This window comes from Acanthopagrus latus, chromosome 9 (assembly GCF_904848185.1).
Source record: "Acanthopagrus latus isolate v.2019 chromosome 9, fAcaLat1.1, whole genome shotgun sequence".
Classification (NCBI taxonomy): domain Eukaryota; kingdom Metazoa; phylum Chordata; class Actinopteri; order Spariformes; family Sparidae; genus Acanthopagrus; species Acanthopagrus latus.
The window spans coordinates 29,124,705-29,145,230 of NC_051047.1; the positions used below are offsets into that span (position 1 = coordinate 29,124,705).

Consider the following 20,526-nt stretch of genomic DNA (forward strand, 5'->3'; position numbering starts at 1 on the left):
GAAGCTTGTTTTTTTTTGTTTGGTGGATCACATTTGAAAACAAGTCTTCAGCTTCTTCAATTGTTTCTTCCCTTGAACTTCCCTTAGAAATATACAGTTTTAACTTTTCTTCAGTCTCACAGTGATCCAGTGATCCTTGTCTGTACATCCATGAGTACAATGTTAACAGGAAGCGCTAACAGCTAATTCGGCATGGGTTAAATGGAGCTTTGGAGATCGGGGGTGGGGGGAGGGGTGATGTTGTTTGGGTGATTTGATCCTTTAACAGTGTAGCTATGAGTGAACTATCTTTAAACAACTCATACGTTCTTTGCATTTTGCTTCTTATTCACACACATTTCCTCCATATTAGCTGTTGTATTAATACTTTTACTTCAGTAAAGGATCTGAAAATTTCCTCCACAGCTGAAAAATACCAAACAAAAAAACACCAGAAACTTTATTATATTTTCTTCCTGTTGTGCCAAATTTAACCACAGCAGCCGGAGTGATTTCTCTGCACAGTGTTTTCAGCTCAGTCTCCTTCGGCTGGTGAGAAAATCCCTCTCGATCAGGTTCTGTCCATCTGAAGAATCTGAGGATCCGACTGCCATCTGGACCGAAACCACGTCTCAGAACAGGATGAGTCACATTCAGAGCTCAGTGTGGAGCCAGAGGAGCCGACAGGAGGACAGCGACCCCCAGTGGAGACGATTCACATTTAAATACTTTAATTTACTCTTCACTTCTCTCCTCTGAGCTTCAGTTACTGCTCTCACAGATTAGAATTTATCCCAAATTCTTGTTTGTTGATATGTTGGAGCCAAAGGGTTTTTTTTTTTAATCATTCAGTTAATTCGAAAATACTGTCAACAGTCAAAAACAACCAGTTTTTAGTAATATACTGCACTGAAGCAGTTTTAAAGCTTTTATCTGCACTGTGACTTTTATTTTCAAACCTTTTTCTGTTTTAGCCTTCTTCCATTTCTCCAACCTTGTTTTAGTGTTTTGTTTCTTGCGTCTTCTTACGTGTTTTTTAATGTTATTTGTGAAGCACTTTGAGTTGCTGTTTTTCGTATAACAAGTTTCCTGAAATAATATGTTTTAAATATGCATTCATCTGCCAGAACATACATCTGATCTAATATAAACATCTAAATGTGTATTCTGGATCTTTTCTTCTCACCAGTCTGAAAGAAAAATGAAACCAGCGCATGAAAAAATGTGTTTTAATTTACTTTCTTTGAAACTCAGTTTTTGTATCATGTGCTGTATAAAAAGGTAAAGGTTGTGCATTGTTTTTCCCATAAATATCCAGAATTCTGATCTAAATATGTGTTTTGGAAGATTTCTTTTGACTGGTCTGAATTAAAACATGTTCTAACAGACACACAGATCAGCTTCTCACATGGTTCAAACATCTGCTGATCTGACAGAACATGAAGCTCTGCTGAGGAAACTAAAGAGTTCAAACATCAGCCTGAAACATCGACAGCAGTGAAATGACCCTTTAATGCTGCAGGAACAAAAATAATAAAAGAAAACAGTGACACACTTTTGTTTTATTTATCTGAGTTGATCTTTGTGTGTCTGGAGCTCTGTGTTCTTCACTCTTTGACTCTTATAAAACTTTTGCATTATCAGCAGACTGAACCTCAGGGTGCAGCCTTATCTCCCCCTGTCAGCTGTGAGGCCTTCATGGGCTGTCGGAAATATCAGAGTTACTCTTAAACACTACTTTGGAGTTGTCGTTTTTCATGAGCATTAATCCATGTCACAACTGTAAATGAATTAATATGATATTATGTTTAATAACCCCTAACCGTGACCTGGTGAAGGCTAACTCAGTGGCATTATTTTAATCTTTAGATTCTGCATGAATATATATGTATGTTTTCTTCATTTTTCAATGAAACACCGTTGAATGTTCTGGTGCTGGTCTATGCTGGGTTTTCCAGGGAAAAGTAGTTCCAAAGATCATAGTTTCAGCATCTAGTTTCTGTGTTGTGTGTTTTACTCACTGAATGTGATCAGTTGCATCAGTGCTGGCTGTCAGGACCTGTCTGTGGTCCGGACCGGTCTGTGGTCCGGACCGGTCTGTGGTCAGGACTGTCAGGACCGGTCTGTGGTCCGGACCGGTCTGTGGTCAGGACTGTCAGGACCTGTCTGTGGTCCGGACCGGTCTGTGGTCCGGACCGGTCTGTGGTCAGGACTGTCAGGACCGGTCTGTGGTCCGGACCGGTCTGTGGTCAGGACCGGTCTGTGGTCAGGACTGTCAGGACCGGTCTGTGGTCAGGACCTGTCTGTGGTCCAGACCGGTCTGTGCTCCGGACTGTCAGGACCGGTCTGTGGTCCGGACCGGTCTGTGGTCCGGACCGGTCTGTGGTCCGGACCTGTCTGTGGTCAGGACTGTCAGGACCGGCTGGCTCTTTTGTTTTTAAGTCATTCAATTTGTGAAACGTAAAAAGTCCGAGCTCATCCTGAGTGCCTGAAGGCAGCAGTGGGCGGGGCCAGAGAAACACGTGACCGGCATGGAGAAGAGTTTCATTAGCAGTGAAGGACAACAGACAGGAGACAGACAGACGTTACATGACTGTTGGACCGTCACTGACTCAGCCCGGCTCTCTGGCAACAGAACTCGGTGAGTTGTCTTTATTTGAACCCAGTAAAGTCCCGGTATCGGTTCTGATCAGCTCCTGCCAGGACGGTTTCGTAATGTTTGCAGTTTTGATTTCCTCTCAGTTTTTGTGTCACTCAGCTGATTTCACTTTCATTTCTCTACATCAGTATAATTGATCCCTGCTGCATAGAAAAGTCAATTAGATCAGATCAGAGAGTTTATTGTCATTATACAATAAACAGCTGAATTAAATTGACTTCACGTTAATTTGAACAGAGAAACATAAATGACAGGTGTGTGTTTGAATATACTCACTGCAGAGGAATCATTTGTTTTTGTGATGAACACTTTATTTTTTTGTTTTCTCGTCCCATAACAGTTAATTATTGTAAATATGCAGGTTGTGTTGTTGTGTTACTGTCTGTCAGAAGCAGCTTGTTTGTGTTCACAACCTGAAGACCAACAAGTAAAAACCAAGTCAGGATTCACATGATGACATCACTCATGACATCATGATGTCAAATAATGACGTGAGAGAGCACCAAACCAGAGAAACAGGCTGCAGCAGCTCATTAGACCTGCCTCTAAATAATCTGTACAACATTAAACTGCACTAAAAACTGTATACAGAGATAATAAAGGTCATTAATTATCATTTGCGTCTGTATTACATGAAATAATATTCATCTGCTCATCTGTCTGATGTGATCATCTCCTCCTGCAGCCCATCATGACCGACATGAAGACCCCCTTGCTGCCCAGTTCTGACCCTGACCCGTCAGAGCCCGGCGGCCCTGGAGGCCCCGTGATCTCCATCATCGGCTCCGGAGACTTCTCCCGCTCCCTCTCCACCCGGCTGGTGGCCTGTGGGTTCAGGGTGGTGGTGGGCAGCAGAGACCCTCGCCGTGTGGCCGGGGGTCTGTTTCCTGCCGGGGTGGAGCTGCTGACGCAGAGGGAGGCGGCGGAGAGGGCGGAGAAGGTGGTGTTCACCGCCGTCTACCCAGAGCACTATCACACCCTGGTGGGGCTGAGGGAGCCGCTGGAGGGCAAGGTGCTGGTGGACGTCAGCAACGCCACCGGACTGAACAGAGGAGGGCGGGCCAACGCCGAGAGGCTGGCCGAGCTGCTCCCTCAGAGCCGGGTGGTGAAGGGCTTCAACACGGTGTCTGCGTGGGCGCTGCAGGCTGGAGCCCATGATGGAAGCAGACAGGTGAGGTGGAGGTGAAGAGCAGAACAGAATATTTAATGTCTCATCGACTCCTGGAAACACACTGTGATATGTGGTTCTAGGAAAGTTGGCCTCTAAAATCCCAAACTGAGCAATAAGAAGTGGTAATGTTCCTTTACTCCTCCTCCAGGTGCTGATCTGCAGCGACTGCTCCGACTCCAAGTCCACGGTGCTGCAGCTGGCCCGTCGTCTGGGCTTCAGCCCCGTGGATCTGGGCGGTCTGTGTGCCTCCAGAGACATCGAGGAGGCCCCGCTCATCCTCTTCCCCTCCTGGGGAGGCCCCGTCTTAACCACCTTCCTCCTCTTCCTCTTCTTCTATGGTTACCTCTTCCTGAGGAACATCCTGCTGCCGTACCTCGACGAAGGAAGGAACAACTTCTACGAACTGCCACTGGTGACGGTCAACCAGGCGCTGCCCGCCGTCTCCCTGGTTACACTGGCTCTGGTCTACCTGCCAGGTGACGATTTAATGATCAGACACATCGATTAGCTGTTGACTATTATATTAATTCACAATTCTCTGATTCCAGGTCATAATCTCCTGGTTTCTTTCCTCCTCTGCAGCTCATTTACACTTGAGCCTCTTGTGATTTAGAGATTACCACCCGACGTTTGCACGGGACAATTTAGTCAGCATTTCACTCCAAGTTACTGACAATATTGTGTCAAAGTTGTCAGAATTTTTAAAAAAGTATATGCAGCGGCTGTCAAAGTTCAGCACCGAACAACAAAACTATTCATGAACTTTTCCCAAAATGACGTCACACATCCGTGTTTATTGGTTTTACTAGAGAACTCATTCTTTTCTTAATCTGCATTTGTGACGTTATTAACAGACGTTAGTAACATTTTTGCGTCTCGGTGTTGCAGTCTGGTCTCGTTGTCGGTCTCTGACATCAGGAACATGTCGTCATGGGTTCTGCTTAACACAGACGAGCATTTTACATTTTACTGACCAAACTACTAAACGATCAATCGAGACAAGAATCAACAAATCAGTCGTCCATTGAAACAATCATTAGTCGAGCTGGTCCGGACAGAAAGACGGACTCTTTTCACCGTCTCTTAATATGACAAACTCCACAACATGTTGTTATTAATATTTAAACTGTAACTTGGTGTTACAGCTGCTGGACAGTCTCCCTCTGGATTCACTGATTTCTGTCTTATCTTACTTGATATCAGCAGGCAGGGCAGCAAACAGTTTTAGTAACCGGTGTCGATCTGTCTGTTGGGCTTCTGGATGAGCTGTTAACTCTTCTCGTCTCGTCAGGTCTGCTGGCGGCCGTCTTCCAGCTTGGCAGAGGAACCAAATATAAGAGGTTCCCTGATTGGCTGGACCGCTGGCTGTGCAGACGGAAGGAGCTGGGCCTGCTGAGCTTCCTGTGTGCCGTGCTCCATGCGGTGTACAGTATGTGTCTGACGCTGAGGAGAGCTGCAGGATACAACCTGCTGAACGCCGCCTACCGACAGGTGAGACCAGAGCAGGTAAACACATCAACCTGGAGTCTGAGCTGCTTCGCTCTGAGACCTCTGTGTGTCTTTACTTTCAGGTGAGGGCCGGTGTCGAGAACTCGTGGTCGGAGCAGATGGTGTGGAGGTCCGATCTCTACCTCTCCTGTGGGATTCTGGGATTTGGAGTCCTCACCCTGCTGGCGATCACCTCGCTGCCCTCAGTGGGAAACGCTCTCAACTGGAGGGAGTTTACATTTGTTCAGGTGATGAATCGTTTACAGATCTGACAGTTTATTGGTTTTACTGAGCGGGCTGTCATTGTTTCAGTCACTACGTCAAGCTTGTGGCTGTAGGTCAGAGAGGAGTGTGGATCGACTGGTGAGTCCAACACTTTGCCCTGCGGCTCAGCTCCGTCTTCACCACAGCAGTCCATCACACCGCCTGCAGGCTCCTCCATGTCTGCTGGGTGGAAATACACTATAATATGTCAATGTGTGTTTGATGCTCAGCTCGGTGTGGAGTCGAGTCCTCAAGAGGCCCAAATCTGAACAACACATCTTTGATTCTAATCCAGTGTGGATCTGTTTGTTATTGTGATGACTGCAGAGTTCTCTTGGTTTGTTGCGTCACCTTAAAGTCTGTGAACTCTTCTCTTTGTGTGTCTGCAGTCCGGACTCGGCTACGCTGCCTTGACTCTGTCCATCATGCACGCTCTCTTCTTCGGCTGGGACTTCGCCTTCTTCCCCGGGGCTTACCCTTACTACCTCCCCCCGGTGTACCTGCTGGCCCTCATCCTGCCCTGCATCGTCCTGCTCGGACGGACCTTCTTGGCTCTGCCTTGTCTCATGTTCAGACTGACAAAGATCCGCCGGGGCTGGGAGAGCCCGAGACACCGGCCCCCAAACAACCAGGAGCTGCCTGAAGAGGATCCTCCTGGTGATGTTTAATGTTTGAGAGATAAGAAGGGAAAGACTTCTGGACCGTCCAGAGGTGTGTTTTCTCTCTGTGAGAGTCTGAACTCTGTCTCCTCCTCCGAATCCTTCACGACTGACACTTCTCTGCTCACACTAACAAGAATAAGACACAGACACAGAGACGAGCTGTGATGTGTTGATCCAGCTGTGCCTTCATGACCTCTGACCTCTTTTAAAGATCGCCTCATTTTTATACAAATCTTTTATCAGTTTATAATAATAGTTCCAAAAAAAGTTATTTCAGGGACTGTAAACATGTTTAATATCAGTTCCAGCTTCACATTTCACAAATCTGTTAACAAAAACAGGAGAGATTAACATTTTATTTTACAGGTCTGATACTTCTGAGTAATGTTGAGAACATTTCCTGGATAAAACAGTTTAAACTCGAACTAATCACAGAGAGGACAGTTACTTTAGTTTGAGCTGATTTGATGTTTGAGTTGATTATTGAACCGGAGGAAGAGAGAAGGAGAAGTTTCCTATTTCAAAATAATCACAATCACTCTCTAATTTATCTTTAATTAGCAACAAATGGGTCAATAGAGCAAACAAGCTAAACTTTATTTACATATCTATATAATTACATTAGATTTGTGCTGCAGAGTGAGTTGCTATGAAAGTTGCAGCCACAAATAATGTTAACACGATTTAAAAATAACTTAAAGAAAATAAAATGTTTAAGATCAGCAACCGAGCAGGTAAATAACACAAATGTTAAGAAAGTCAGAATAATGTCATATTTGAGACAAACAGTCGACCAGTAAAGAATAACAACACCCGTGATTTCAAATCAATAGAATAAGTAACATGAAAAAGTTAATTTCTCTCTTCCTTCTTCACATGTTGTGTTTCTATTGTCATCATCTAATAATGACATAAAATATCCTCCAAGAGAATTATAATTAACACCACATTGCAATTAGTGTACATTTTGATCTCTCAGCTTCCGTTTAATAAAATGTTTATCCTGGAAACATCAAACACAAATGAAAACTTTAAGTGAAACAGTTGACAGAGTGAATGACTCCTTTAAGTCTGTATGAAAAAATAAGTGTGATAAATTGTTCATTAATACCTCAGTTTGTCTTCACCTTCAAGTCGTCACCTTCACCGTCAGAACACTTTGTGACAAGACATTTTTACAGGGTGTTAAACCCGACAACATTACAACAGCTTCTCTGTGTCATTATCAACAAATTAAAGCACTTTATGGTTTTATTTTCTGCACTTTGATGTCTGTTCATCATAAAGACCTCTGTCCTTGTGTTTTATCAACACTTTCCAGTTTACTACCCTTAAGAAACAGTCATTTCAATACTTTATACCTTTATTCAGTTCCAATATCATCAGATTCCTGTTATGAAATCCAAAGACAAATACAAGCGATTGTTTGTGTGTGTGTGTGTGTGTGTGTGTCTGTGTGTGTGTTTATATACAAATATATAGGTGTGTTTGTATGTGTATATGTATATACTGAACTCTCATGTAACACAACATCTCAGTTACAACATGAAGTTATTTTGAATAAAAATGTTTTCTCTATTTTGTTGTTCTCAGCTGGTGTTTGTGTGTGTGTGTGTGTGTGTGTGTGTGTGTGTGTGTGTGTGTGTCTTAAACAGTTATCAGAAATAAATCAATATCAATACTGGTAACAAATGTTTGTTTCAGAAACAATCGTTACAAGATTGATGAAGTTGAATACACTGAATGTAACAAAGTACATTTACTCAAGTACTGTACTTCAGTAGCCGACGATTTCACACAGGCTGGGACTCAGAAATATACAAATATATGTATAGTTTACTTTTTCTTACACTTTCTGGTACTATTTGAAGTAAAATGTTACCTTCGGCTTTTTTAAAAGTTTAATATGTAAGAATTTAACTGTTAGCTGCACAGCTGACTAAGCTAAGAAGCTTGGCGCAGCTACATTTAGCAGCAGTTACTCTGCTGTCCCATGTTTGTTTTGAGAGATTAATCTGACAGTTGGCCAGTTACACGTCACACTTTGAACATGAAACTAGTTTGGATCATGTATAACGTCTGGTTGTTCAACACTGTGACTGACATTTGTTGTTGTTTTTATGTGTACGATTGTTTGACGTGTTCAGATTATTTGATGGTGTGTTGGACCGCTCGTTCTGCCTCCATGTTGTAAACACTCCGACACGGTAGGTGGCGATACACAGACATTCTCCCACCAAAACCCACGAAGAACAAAGGAGACTCGCTCGCTCGGTTATCGACTCATCGGGTCTCGATCGCTGAACGTTATCGATTGCACTAGTCTCTTCGGGTTGCTAGCCCTAGCTTGTCTGAAAACACATGCTAATCACACCCACCATGATACCGAGCCCGCAGGTCCGGACACCCACCTGCCGAACACCTGTGTGACAGCGCCAGCGTCTGAGGAAGAGAGTCGGTTCACAGTCCGGTGTCAGCGGGACATGGCCGGGGAAGCTGTGGTCACCGTCCGGCTGGTGAGGTCCTTCGAGCACAGAAACTTCAAACCGGTCGTGTTTCACCGGGTCGATCTGGACCAGACCGTGCAGGACTTCATTCAGCTCGTCAGAGACGGTGAGACAGTAAGAAGACAGGCTTTATTAAACCAGAACGAGCGACTCCTGCAGCAGCTGGTTCCTTATACACGAGAACTAGTTAGTCTGAGTGATTTGTTGTTTTGTTTGTTTGGTTGGAGACATTAGCATGTGTTAGCATTTCCTGACAGTCCACATTCTCCTGTAGCCTCCAGCTGTTCGTCAGGTATTATCACTCAGCTGCCTAATACGCTGTCAAAGGTTGTATTAACCACCAACTATTCTCATACTGTTTTTAAGAAGGTTCAAATTCTCTTAAATGTGAATATTTACTGGTTTCTCTCCTCCTCTCTGACATTAGTTTGACGGACGAGGACGTTGACTTGATTCACATTTTCCATTTCCTGACATTTTATAAGATAAAATAATCCTTCATTCGTCCCACAACAAGGGACTTTGATTTATTACAGCAGGAAATGGGATAAAACAGAGAGCATTAGTTAAAAACAGTGATAATAAATAAGTAGTAAAAGCAGTCAATCATAAGCATCAATATAAACAGTATAAACAGGAAATAAAAACTTCAACCATATATGTAGATCAAACTACAAATCTATTAATTGAGGAAACAATAGATAGTTGCAGCCCTAACTCACAGGCACTTTTCTTCTGTTTATTTTTTGTCATTTGTCAAGTCATTTTTTTTTTCAAATGTTGTGACTTTATTCTAAAAGTCTAATGCTTGTGTATTTTAATATTCCGTATGTTACTGTCTGTAGTTACTAACTTGAAGCTAAAATCATGATTAACCTTAACATTTCTTCCAGATATCACAACAAGAGCAGGACTTCCTCCTCCTTTCAAGAAACACAGTTATGGTACGTATGTCTGACACGGTTTGCTTTAAAAAGGGCACTACTCAACAAAACTACAGACTGCTCCTTTAAACTACAGACTGCTCCTTTAATGATCAGATCAGTTTTCCTGACGATATTTGTTGATGAGCAGATGAAACTCAGCAGCACAGTGACATCTGGTGGTTTTAAAACTAACAGCAGCTCTGAAGCTTCAGCTCATTTAGATGATAAACTTTATTTGTACAGCACTTTTCAGAACACAGTGACAGAGTGCTGCTGCCGGGCAAAATGAAACCAGGACACACAGTCAGGATAAAAACAAGGGAACAAAAATGGTGCCAACGACCAGGATATAAACAACACATGATGCGCAGATTGAAGAGAGGATGTTGAAATGTTCACACCTGGTAAAACACGTTCATCATCTGACTCCTGTCTCCTGTATTTTCAGACACCATGAAGATCATCCACCAGGCACACGGAGCGAAGGTACCTGTCCCAGGAAGAGTCACCCTGTCTGAGGGACAAACGACCTCCAGACAGTGTTGATAAAATTATCCAAGTTATCATTTTGCTCATAAATGAGTCAAAGTAAAGATATGGTGTTATCATATTACTGATAAAAGTGAAAGACACCCATACAAGAAGTACCTGAGCAAAAATCTTTAAATATCTGATATTAAAGTGAACATAAGTATGAAAAGTAAAGGTAAATAATTCATATATTTTTACATGTGTGTGTGTGTATATAAACTCTGTACTCTGGGTCAACCTGTTACTCACCTGGATGATTATCAGATTCAATATTCAGTATTTTTCTGACATCAGAATGTGTTTTCATTTGTTTGTTTTAAAAAAAAAAATGGATTTATGTGATCTGGTAGGTAACTAGTAAATTAAGTCATCAAATACAGTTAATGTAGTGGGGTGTAAAGTAGCAGGAAATGGAATTACTGGAGTAAAGTAAAGTACTTCCTGAGTGGCGTCATCAGCCACAGTCTGATCTCAGGCTCACTCTGTGACTGTACTGAAGATGCTGCAGAACATCTCACACATTGATGAAGTCCACAACACAGTCAGGTGTGATGATGTTAGAAATCCAGCAGTGCACGTTATATCTATATTCTGTCACAGCTTTTTCCATCATAGTTGGCGGAAACATTTATGTCATCTGTGAATTCTGTGAGTCTTTGAAATCAGAAGTTGTTATTTAAGTTGAATTTTATTTTTTCTTGCAGACGAACGAGTTGGTGATGAGTCTAGACGACGATGAGAAGCTCATTCTGCAGAATGGTCAGACCCTCAGAGCTGCTGGTGTTAGTAAGTCTGTCTCTGCTGCTTATTAACTGTGATGTATACACATCTATATATACAGTGCACACCGCTCACTTAGGTTTACAATCAACAGTCAGTGTAGATATTAGAACTGTGTGCTTGATCCTTAAATGAAACCTTGGTAATAAAGGATATTATGATGTTTAATGAGGTGGACAAATATGAGAATCGCCTCTAAATGTTACTGAGTTCATCGGCACCACAGACTCTATACTTTAAATCTGAAACAGTTCCAACATAAGTGAGCATCAGAACATGAAGGGAGGATTTACTCCAGCACTGTTGGATCAGACCAGAAGACTTCAAACTGTGAGGCGCCTCCAGAGAGGATGAGGAGGATGAGGAGGGACGGGTGGAGGCAAAGATACTGCAGGTGCATGTTGGCGTGGCAACAGGAAGGTAGTCCTGCTGTTTGACCTGCCCATCAAAACAGGAAGCAGATGGAGCAGCAGGGGACACAACACACAGCTCATGGTACTCTGAAAGCTTTTGTGCCAGATTCCAGCAGTTTGCATTAAAAATCCCACTCTGTGTTAGATCTGAACAGACATGATGCATATATGATGATATATATCAACTCAGTAATTCATCAGATAATTACAATCAAATTTGACATATAAATAATGTTTAATAGGAGAAAATTATGAAGTTATGACATTTGATTTTTTAAAGCTCAGCGGTTAAACGTCACTGTGACGTGGAAATAGAAAGCAAAACACGTTCTGTTGTTATTCAGCACCAGCTCAGGAACTCCAGCCTGACAGAGGCAAACAACCACAGTGCAGTAATTCTGATTAGAGCCAGTATGACAAACACTTAATGAGGATCATCTGGAATTAACCACCTGAGTCCACTGAAGAAACTGGGATGTTATTTATTTATTTAATTGGGTGGCAAATAAAGTGAGGATAGTAAATTTGAGAAAATTGTTGAAATAATGTGAGTTTAAAGAAGAACAGTGAGAAATTGGTCAGGACATGAAAGTTTCCTTTACAGACACTGTTACCTCTGTTTTATTTGTCTGTTATTATGTTGTTTTAATTCATTAATTCATCTTTTTTTATTCCTCACAAATTTACAACACATTGTTTCACAGTTGTTAATGATTTGTGCTGTATAGTCTTGCTGTTGCTCCGTATCTGCTAACCACTGAAACAAAACATCTTGACCTGTGAAACATAATTCAAAGTAAATGAAAAGTAAAGTGTTAAATGATGTAACAGTTTTGTGTTTGTCATTTCAGCGAATGAGACGGAGGTGGCGTTCTTCAAGAAAGAAGACTACGGTCTCTACAAAGCGAATCCTAAAACTGCCTGGTGACCTCAGTGTTTTACTTTACAGCAGAGGAGCTTCTTAAAGGACAGGTCAAAGGTCAAGCATGGCACAAGAGCGCGTGCCACCATGTTTATACAGAGGATTGTTTTTAAGCTTATTATTACTCACCGCTCTGCCTTTTTTATTTCCATTCTTTATTTACTCTGCTGCTGGTTGTGACCGCGGATGTTCATTTACAAAGTTGTTTTAAAAACATGCTGAATAAATAAACTTTGAAATCTGTCTGTGATCGTGTTTTTAAAGGTTTTTACAAAGTTATATTTACTGCGCTGAACTGTGAGTGTGACGAGAAAAACGTTGAAATGCAAAAAACAAAAAAAAAAACAAAAGTTATATCTTCATATTTTATTATATCCTCTAAAACTTTACATTTGTATCATCGGTTCAGTCACTTTTAAGGAACATAATATTGATCAGAATGTAAAAACTGTCCAAACCATCAACACTGAGGCATCTTCAGAGATTTGGATTCCGTCTGTGTTGTTCTGTTCTTCCTCATGGTCGACTGCGACGGATCTGATGAGCTTGAATTATAGTCGAGCTGTTCTGGGTGAATTCGGCTTGATTAGATAAAAGAGGACTGTTAGTCTTGGCGGAGGTATACAATCTACTGAGTGACATTCTAGTTTTATAAAGTCTTTTTATAAAAGGTGCAATATGTCAGAATTGTGTCAACTTCACACTCCAAACAAACAGGGGGCACTGTATCACTACATGAACCGCTAATTTAGAAAGTTGCTGTGTGTTTGTGTTGATGATTGCTGTTAACTTCTGGATGTTTTCATCAGATTCTCACACGTTGTTCCTTTAATAGCTAAAACACACAGTTAGTAAACAGAACCTGCAGAAGAAGAACTCGTCACTGGTTAAACGAGTTCTTCTTCTGTGATTTGTGTCTTCATCGTGTTTGATGTTGGTTGTCGTGCAGATATAATTACACTGTGTGTCACAGACAGCGAGTGTTTGTTTATGGAAGGCAGATGTCTCTCTGTCATTCAGCAGCGTGATAATCCAACTGGACCCACATCTATTTTTACCACCTCCCTCCCTCCCTCAGCTGTGTTTCCTCTCAGAGTGTTTCTGGTCTCAGTGGCAGCAGCGTGATCTCCAGAGACGACTCTCAGGTACTGTCTTCAACTGTTTCTAACCTTTTCGTGTCTTTCTTTCTACATTTCCTTTGTTACTGAATGTCTGAAGATCTTGACAAACTTTAAAAAGGGATAAAAGTGAATTGAACTGTGCTCCATGACTCAGAGCTCATCCTTCAGATTCTATCAGTCAGGAAAGAAATTCTTTTTCACCTTCAAGTTGAATTTTAAACATTAAACCAGGTGAACTACTGACTGGATAAAAGTTTTTATCAGTCACGCATTTCCTGACAGATTATCATTTACATTTTGTTAAATTGTAATAAATTATCTTTGCCTCTCACCTTATTTGGAAACATTTTGTTTCATTGTTTGCATTTTATTAAATTCTATTAAAATCTGTCAATTGTGAACTTTTTACTATAAACCAAATTAAAGTAAAATCATTGAAACCTTTCAGCTGTTTCAGACGTCTGATCTTAAATCTCTCAGTTAACAGTCATAAATGTTTTAAATAACTGATTTTGTTACATTCACATTTTTAATTGTAGCCATTTTTCACAAATGATCTTTTTGTTTTATTTCCAGTTATCATATTTAATCTAGTAAGTTATTCTGTCTGGCAGCAGGGGTTTTCTGGTTTTCTGTATCTGAATGTTGTTTGATGCAACATTCCTCTTTTACTTGGCTTGTTATGAAGCTGCTGTGTGACTGTCGTCACGCTGTCAGCACGTCTCCTTGTTGTTGTTAACGCAGCTCAGTGAAGGTGACTGATTGAAAACCAAAACAAATATTAATGGTAACAACTAGTCATGTTTGGGTTGTCAGGTTTGATTTATGAAAATCTCATAAATCATTTATTGATGAATTAACTTCTGTACATTTATTAAAGAATAAACACCAACCAAAGAGATTAGCTTTCATTACTGGTGACGACTCTGTGAAACATTCCTAAATGATTTCTTGACTTTTAGACTTAATACAAATGATCTGCTGTTCAGAAGAAGTACCTGTGTATTTCATGTCTTTAATCTGGTGGCCTGCTGTTAAAATCTGACTATTTAATTTAAAAATTATTCTGTTGTGACTTTTTTTCACATGAACAACAAAAAAACTTAAAGTAAAATTGGATGTCAGGATCAGAAAGTCTTCTTTTCACTCGTGTACAACACAAGAGTTTAAATCATTATGAATGTAGACGATCAACATTGTTGATCCTGCCCTTGATTAGTTTGGGTGCAGGGAGGCTGAACTGCAGTGGCTTTAACTGTTTCTCTGGAGACTTTTCTCTCATTCATGTTTTGTGTTGTTCTGTAGGAGATTTGACCGTCAGGAAAAGGAAACAACCAGCACAGGTCAGTTCAACCTGGAGACACGACTCTTCCCAGCACAACACTCGGGTGCAGTTCTCATTTCAGGAGCTGATTTGGGAACTTTTGCATGTGAAGCTGCCGACAATGCAAACCAAGGAAAGGGGGAATTAAAAAAAGAAGAATATCCTTAAAAACTGGAGGCAGAGAACTGTGTGACAGTTGTTGATGAGACGAACTTGACGTGAAGGAAGGAGAGGAGAAAGTTTCTCACAGTTTCCTGGATTCAGTGTTTCCTCATGACGATCGGAGAGACTGAAGAGTCTGTGACATGTGGAGGACGAAGGAAGGCAGGAGGAGGAGGAGGAGGAGGGAACATGAAGCCGTCCTTCACCACTCTCAGCACTATCGCCATCCAGGCCGGCCAATCTCAGATTGTCGTCTCTGTTCTGAAGGTATGTAAAGAGACACAAAGCATTCAGCTTGTTGAGCTCTGATAACAAGCGACAGCAGCCTGCAGATCAGCTAAAGGAAACATATGAGGTGGGAGAATAAGGTCACAGTAACCAGACCGTTAAATACACCTTTCTGACTTCTACAGTTTCCTACTCAGTGAAAAGGCCACATCTAAATAAAACACTAGTGCGATCGCTCAGTCAAAGTAAACTTGCTTACTGATTCATGATCTGATGATGGATCTGTTGAACTCTGAGACGCTGTAACACGTGGACACAAGATGAAATAAGAGATGACAACTGAAGAACATGACGAGAAACTTCACTTATAATCTGATGATGTTATACTTTGTGATCATACTGTAGAGATACAGACTGTGAATATTGTGTAAATGTGGCAGGTCATCGTGATCATGTGTTCACTTCTTTACCTGATGAAGACAACAAATAAGACAGAAGTGTGCCGGTGTTCTCCTCTCTCCTCTTTTTTATTTTGAAGACTTCTTTAACTTCTACTCAAGTAACTTACTTTAACTCGAATAACTTTATGTCGAGTATGTCTCAGGCTGCTCTGACTATCAGACTAAATGAGCTTCTAATTTGAGACTCGCCCTTTTCAACCTTTCAGCAACAGAATTAGCCGACCAACTGTCGGTCTGATATGAGAATAGCTTCTTTAAAGTTAGTTCATTTAGTCGTATTTCTTTTAGACTGTTAGCTTTGAATCAGTGAATGTTTTGAAGCTGCTTCAGGAGAGACGATCGGTCACTTTTCTGTCCATGTGCTGTTTCCTGTTATAGACAAACTATTTACTGATGCTGCTGCTGTAAAGGGAAGAGAGCAGTGTGTGTGTGTGTGTGTGTGTGTGTGTGTGTGTGTGTGTGTGTGTGTGTGTGTGTGTGTGTGTGTGTGTGTGTGTGTGTGTGTGAGAGGCTAGCAGCTGATTCCTCTCAGTGTTTTGAAGGTGAGTGTGTATTTAAAAATGTGTTAATATGTGTGTATATGGTATTTCATTTCTCAATGCTCTGGTTATTGTTTTAAAAGTGTGGGAGTGTGTGTGTGTGTGTGTGTGGGAGAGTGTGTGTGTGTGTGTGTGTGTGTGTGTGTGGGCACGCGTCATGTTGTGCTCTTTTCAGTCGACATGCCAAAGATACTGTATCATCCTGAGGAATGCTGCAACACACACGTGTGCACACACACACACCCTCTCACACACACACTCACACACACACTCACACACACACACACACTCACACCCACACACACACACACACACACAGCTCCTTTTCACCTGGAGCGGTCAGCAGGTCACTGTGTGGAGAAAAAAGCAAAAACAAAATTAAAAACAATCTTAAGTGACAACATTTTCACAAAGTGTGTGTGTGTGTGTGTCTTTATGTTTGTATGTGTGTGTGTGTGTGTCTGTGTGCAGAGTGGGTCTCTGGTCCACCTCCAGCTGGTCCAGGTCCATCCAGGCCTCTGTGAGATTGGATCGAACCAGGAAGAAAACCAGACGCTGATCCAGGAACAACAGCAGCTGATGGACAAACTCAAGGTAAACACAGACAGAAACACAGACAGAAACACAGACAGAAACACAGACAGAAACACAGACAGAAACACAGAGACGCACGTGGCTTCAGGTCATCTGACGCCGGATGCAGCGCAGGAACACAAACAGAACCGAAGTCCTGACGTCTCGCTGCTTCCTGTCCAGCTTCTGTTCCACTAGATCCTGTAACTCAATGCAGTAGTTCGCTCAGCATTTCTCTCATCGATCGTTCTGGTGAAATTAGGTGCTTTCCTGTCATTTATCAACTTAACTTTAAAAAGAAAAAACTATAACTGTCTTAAGATTCAGTAGTAAAGCAGCACAGGAATCGTGTGACAGAAGGTCAGGCTCAAAGGTTAGCTTTAAAACACTGAAGTCTTGGTTCTTGCTAACGTTTAAGGGCCTTTAAAAGAATCTGGTTTCCTCTAATTCATGTTCACTTTTGTGGAGGGGATTGGTGCTGTAAACCCAGCATGAACTGTCTTTTTTTAAACCTGTCGTTATCCCAGAAACACGAGAGGGAGGTGCTGGCTGTGGTGGAGAAGAGCCGACAGACCAAGCAGAGGAGGAGGAGGGATGAAGGGATGGTGGAGCAGCAGAGGAGCAAGAAACAGGAGGAGGAGGGAGTGTACAAGGCCATGGGGGCATCTCTGAACGAGGGATGGTTGTTGCTCCTCCGCCTGCTGGAGAGACGACAGGAAGTCCTGACGCTGGCTTCAGACTTTTACTGCCGAACACTGGAGGTATGAACATCAGCAACGTTAACACACAAGTTCATTCACACTTTGAGCCACTGAAATATAAAGTTAGTTAATCGGTAGCATTCATAGAATTTTCTCCACAATAATGCAGGCGATTCTTTAAAGCTGTTGTTGAGCAAAAACTGCTGGCCATCACATTTCCTGGCTCCAGTTCTTGTTCTCCAGAGGATAAACCCTTTAAATGTGCCTTAAATATACCAAAGTAAACAGGAGAGTTTGCCTATTTCTGCAAAGTTAAGGGGGGAATTTGTCTGAACCAGACTTTCCAAATCAGTTTTTGAGGAAAATGTGTCTCAAACAACTTAATATACACAATATTGCCAAAAGTATTCACTCACCAATCCTGATTTCAATAATTGAAATCAGGTGTTCCAATCACTGCCATGGCCACAGGTGTATAAAAGCAGCACCTGGGCATGCAGACTGTTTCTACAAACGTGTGAAAGAATGTGTCGCTCTCAGGAGCTCAGTGAGTTCCAGTGTGGTGCTGTGATAGGAAGCTACCTGTGTAACAAGTCCAGGTGAAAAGTTTCCTCACTCCCAAATATTCTGCAGTCAGCTGTCAGTGATATTATAACAAAGTGGAAGCGACTGGGAACGACAGCGACTCAGCCATGAAGTGGCGTAAAATGACGGAGCGGGTCAGCAGATGCTGAGACACAAAGTGCTCAGATGTCACCAACTTTCTGTAGAATCAATCACTTCAGACCTCCGAACTTCATGTGGCCTTCAGATTAGCTCAGAGTGTAGAGAGCTTCATGGAATGTGTTTCCATGGCCGAGCAGCTGCATCCAACATAGCCAGACATCTGCAAGTGCAATGCAAAGTGTTGGATGCAGTGATGGACGAGTCGGGGTTTGGTTCTGCATAGAACACCTTTGGGATGAAGAGCCAGGCCTTCCCGTCCAACATCAGTGTGTGACCTCACAAATATGCTTCTGGAAGAATAATCAAAAATTCCCATAAACACTCCTAAACCTTGTGGAAAGATTTCACAGAAGAGTTGAAGCTGTTATAGCTGCAAAAGGACCAACGTCATATTAAACCCTGTGGATTAAGAATGGAATGTCACTGAAGTTAATATTCGAGTCAAGGCAGGTGAGCGAATACTTATATCAGTATAGTTTATCTTATCTCAGCACATCTTCAGATGAAAAGAAAATCTCCTCTAGTTCACCGGATTTACAAACTGTTGTAATGATAAAGCAGCACGTTTGACACCAAAAAGAATGGATGAAGTCATGGATCTGACAGGAAGGCTCGGGGGGGCGTTCCTTTTCTTTTGCCATTTGTGGTTTCTGCACTGAGGAGCCAATCAGAGTGATTTATTTCACCCACAAACTGTCAACAGTTCTTCATACTGAATCGGCCGAATGCCTTCAGCAAGTTCCCGTCCAGTGTGAGACAAACCACACGGCCACAGACGCAACTGTGATAACGCCCGACGGACAGTCGTCGACCGCGACTGGCAATGAAAATCTACCTGGCTGAGTCTCATTCTCCAACTTCCTTCCTCTCTCTGACTCTCTCCTAGAACTCATAGCAACATGTGACCAAATGAAACACGCGGTTACCTTGACGGAAGGATCTGTGAGAACCTTTAGATAATATCAGTAACTCAAGTCAACAAATTATAAAACAGAAGTCTGTAGGTTTTAAAGCACTAATTCAGAAATGTCTTACCTGTTGTTAGACCCTGAGACTGTTCACATTGGGACCACAGCTCCCTGTAATCTGACCCTCACTCTGCGTGTTCATCTCTGGTCAGACGGCGGTGACCTCTGACCTCCTCCCTTCAGGCAGTAAAGTTCTCGGAGATGAAGTGTGATGTCCTCTGTGTTTTATAAACCAGGACTGTAGATGGGATTTATCCTCGTCTCGTGGCTCCATGAAGGACATTTGTTCCAGCTCTCAGTCTCACATTCCTCAGGCGGTGCGGTGTATTTTCTGAATCGCTGGCGTGCCGCAGTAAGCCGTGCTCATTGGCCGGCATGTTATTGGCATGCCTTTATCTAAATCAGTCCAACAGTCAGCTTTATGGTGCTATTTTAGTCATTCGTGCTTTCAGATATTTTTTTATGAGTTGAAGGCAGCTAATAAACGTCAACCACAGTAACACTGAGTGAGATTAACACTTTTAAAATGATAGTGGAAGTGTTAATCAAACATGTGGGATATTTACAGTTTTGGCTTAATCACCACTCGACTCAGGACTCAGCTGAGTTTAGTTGACTGTAGCGTTTGGAGCTGAAACCTGAACCCCCTCCACCATGAGCTCAGGACTGAAGATGCTGCTTAGAGTCACTTCGTCAATAAATAGCTCCAGCACGATGTATGGCAATGTCAAGTGTGAGGCTGATCTATCACTTTGGTCCAGGCTAAAATAACTCAACTGCTAATGGATGGATCGTCGTTAAATTAGGCGGAGACATTCATGTTCCCCAGAGGATGAATCCTGCTGACTTTGGTGGTCCTCTTCACTTGAACTCCAGCGCCACCATGAGGTTCAGTTTGTGGTTTTGAGTGGATTGTCTCACTGACTATTGAAATGATTATCCTGAAATGTTCCCATCAGGACGAACTGTGAAAACTTTGGTGATCCTCTGACTTTTGATTCCATCCGGAGGCATTATGTTTCCAGGTTGCCTGCCTGTCCCAATATCTCAAGAATTTCTTCAAATTTGGCACAATTCCACTAAAACTGATTAGAAGTCAAAGCTCAGGTCCCTGTGACCTCACAAAACACATTTTTGGCCATAACCTAACTATTCATATAATAAGTATGACAAAAAAAAAAATCACATATTTGTCAAACAGGATGAGCTGAAGACATTTTATATCTAAAGGTCAAAGGTCAGCTCCACTGTGTCATCATAGCACCACAGCTCAGGAACATCAACCTGACAGGTGTGTGGAGGCAAACCGCTGAGATGTGGGAATTCTACTTTAGTTTATGATTAAATACCTGCAGAGGTGACATTCACATCAGCCTCAGATGGGCGTCGACCAACATCTGTTTATCTGTTTCCATTTTCAG

General features: G+C 42.1%; 2 protein-coding genes and 2 long non-coding RNA genes across 8 annotated transcripts in view; 2 read left to right on the forward strand and 2 right to left on the reverse strand.

The window, feature by feature from the left end:
• Positions 1–2,495: 2,495 nt before the first annotated feature.
• On the forward strand, positions 2,496–7,802 carry LOC119026355 (metalloreductase STEAP3-like). Its single transcript, XM_037110667.1, has 6 exons — positions 2,496–2,620; positions 3,324–3,809; positions 3,958–4,285; positions 5,101–5,300; positions 5,381–5,545; positions 5,951–7,802. The coding sequence occupies exons 2-6, from the start codon at positions 3,330–3,332 to the stop codon at positions 6,227–6,229; spliced, it is 1,452 nt and encodes a 483-aa protein (XP_036966562.1). The 5' UTR covers positions 2,496–2,620; positions 3,324–3,329; the 3' UTR covers positions 6,230–7,802.
• A 676-nt stretch (positions 7,803–8,478) lies between these two features.
• Positions 8,479–20,526, forward strand: part of LOC119026353 (UPF0538 protein C2orf76 homolog) — a 34,955-nt gene continuing 22,907 nt past the window's right edge. For 2 of the 5 annotated variants that reach the window (XM_037110654.1, XM_037110655.1), the window contains exons 1-8: positions 9,652–9,674; positions 10,105–10,142; positions 10,892–10,973; positions 11,280–11,462; positions 12,232–13,447; positions 14,729–15,176; positions 16,609–16,731; positions 17,238–17,471. In XM_037110654.1, coding sequence (XP_036966549.1) covers positions 15,021–15,176; positions 16,609–16,731; positions 17,238–17,471 — 513 coding nt within the window. In that variant the 5' untranslated portion in view covers positions 9,652–9,674; positions 10,105–10,142; positions 10,892–10,973; ... (1 more) ...; positions 12,232–13,447; positions 14,729–15,020. Of the gene's footprint in view, positions 8,837–9,623; positions 9,675–10,104; positions 10,143–10,891; positions 10,974–11,218; positions 11,463–12,231; positions 13,448–14,728; positions 15,177–16,608; positions 16,732–17,237; positions 17,472–20,526 lie in introns of those variants that run through there. The other 3 variants (XR_005077122.1, XR_005077123.1, XM_037110656.1) reach the window with 3 other exon arrangements.
• Positions 14,188–16,237, reverse strand: LOC119026361. The gene is made up of 3 exons (XR_005077125.1): positions 15,397–16,237; positions 14,996–15,170; positions 14,188–14,859 (listed from the first exon to the last, which is right to left on the reverse strand). It is a non-coding gene; the product is annotated as an uncharacterized LOC119026361 (long non-coding RNA).
• On the reverse strand, positions 17,331–20,519 carry LOC119026362. The gene is made up of 3 exons (XR_005077126.1): positions 19,173–20,519; positions 17,994–18,427; positions 17,331–17,465 (listed from the first exon to the last, which is right to left on the reverse strand). It is a non-coding gene; the product is annotated as an uncharacterized LOC119026362 (long non-coding RNA).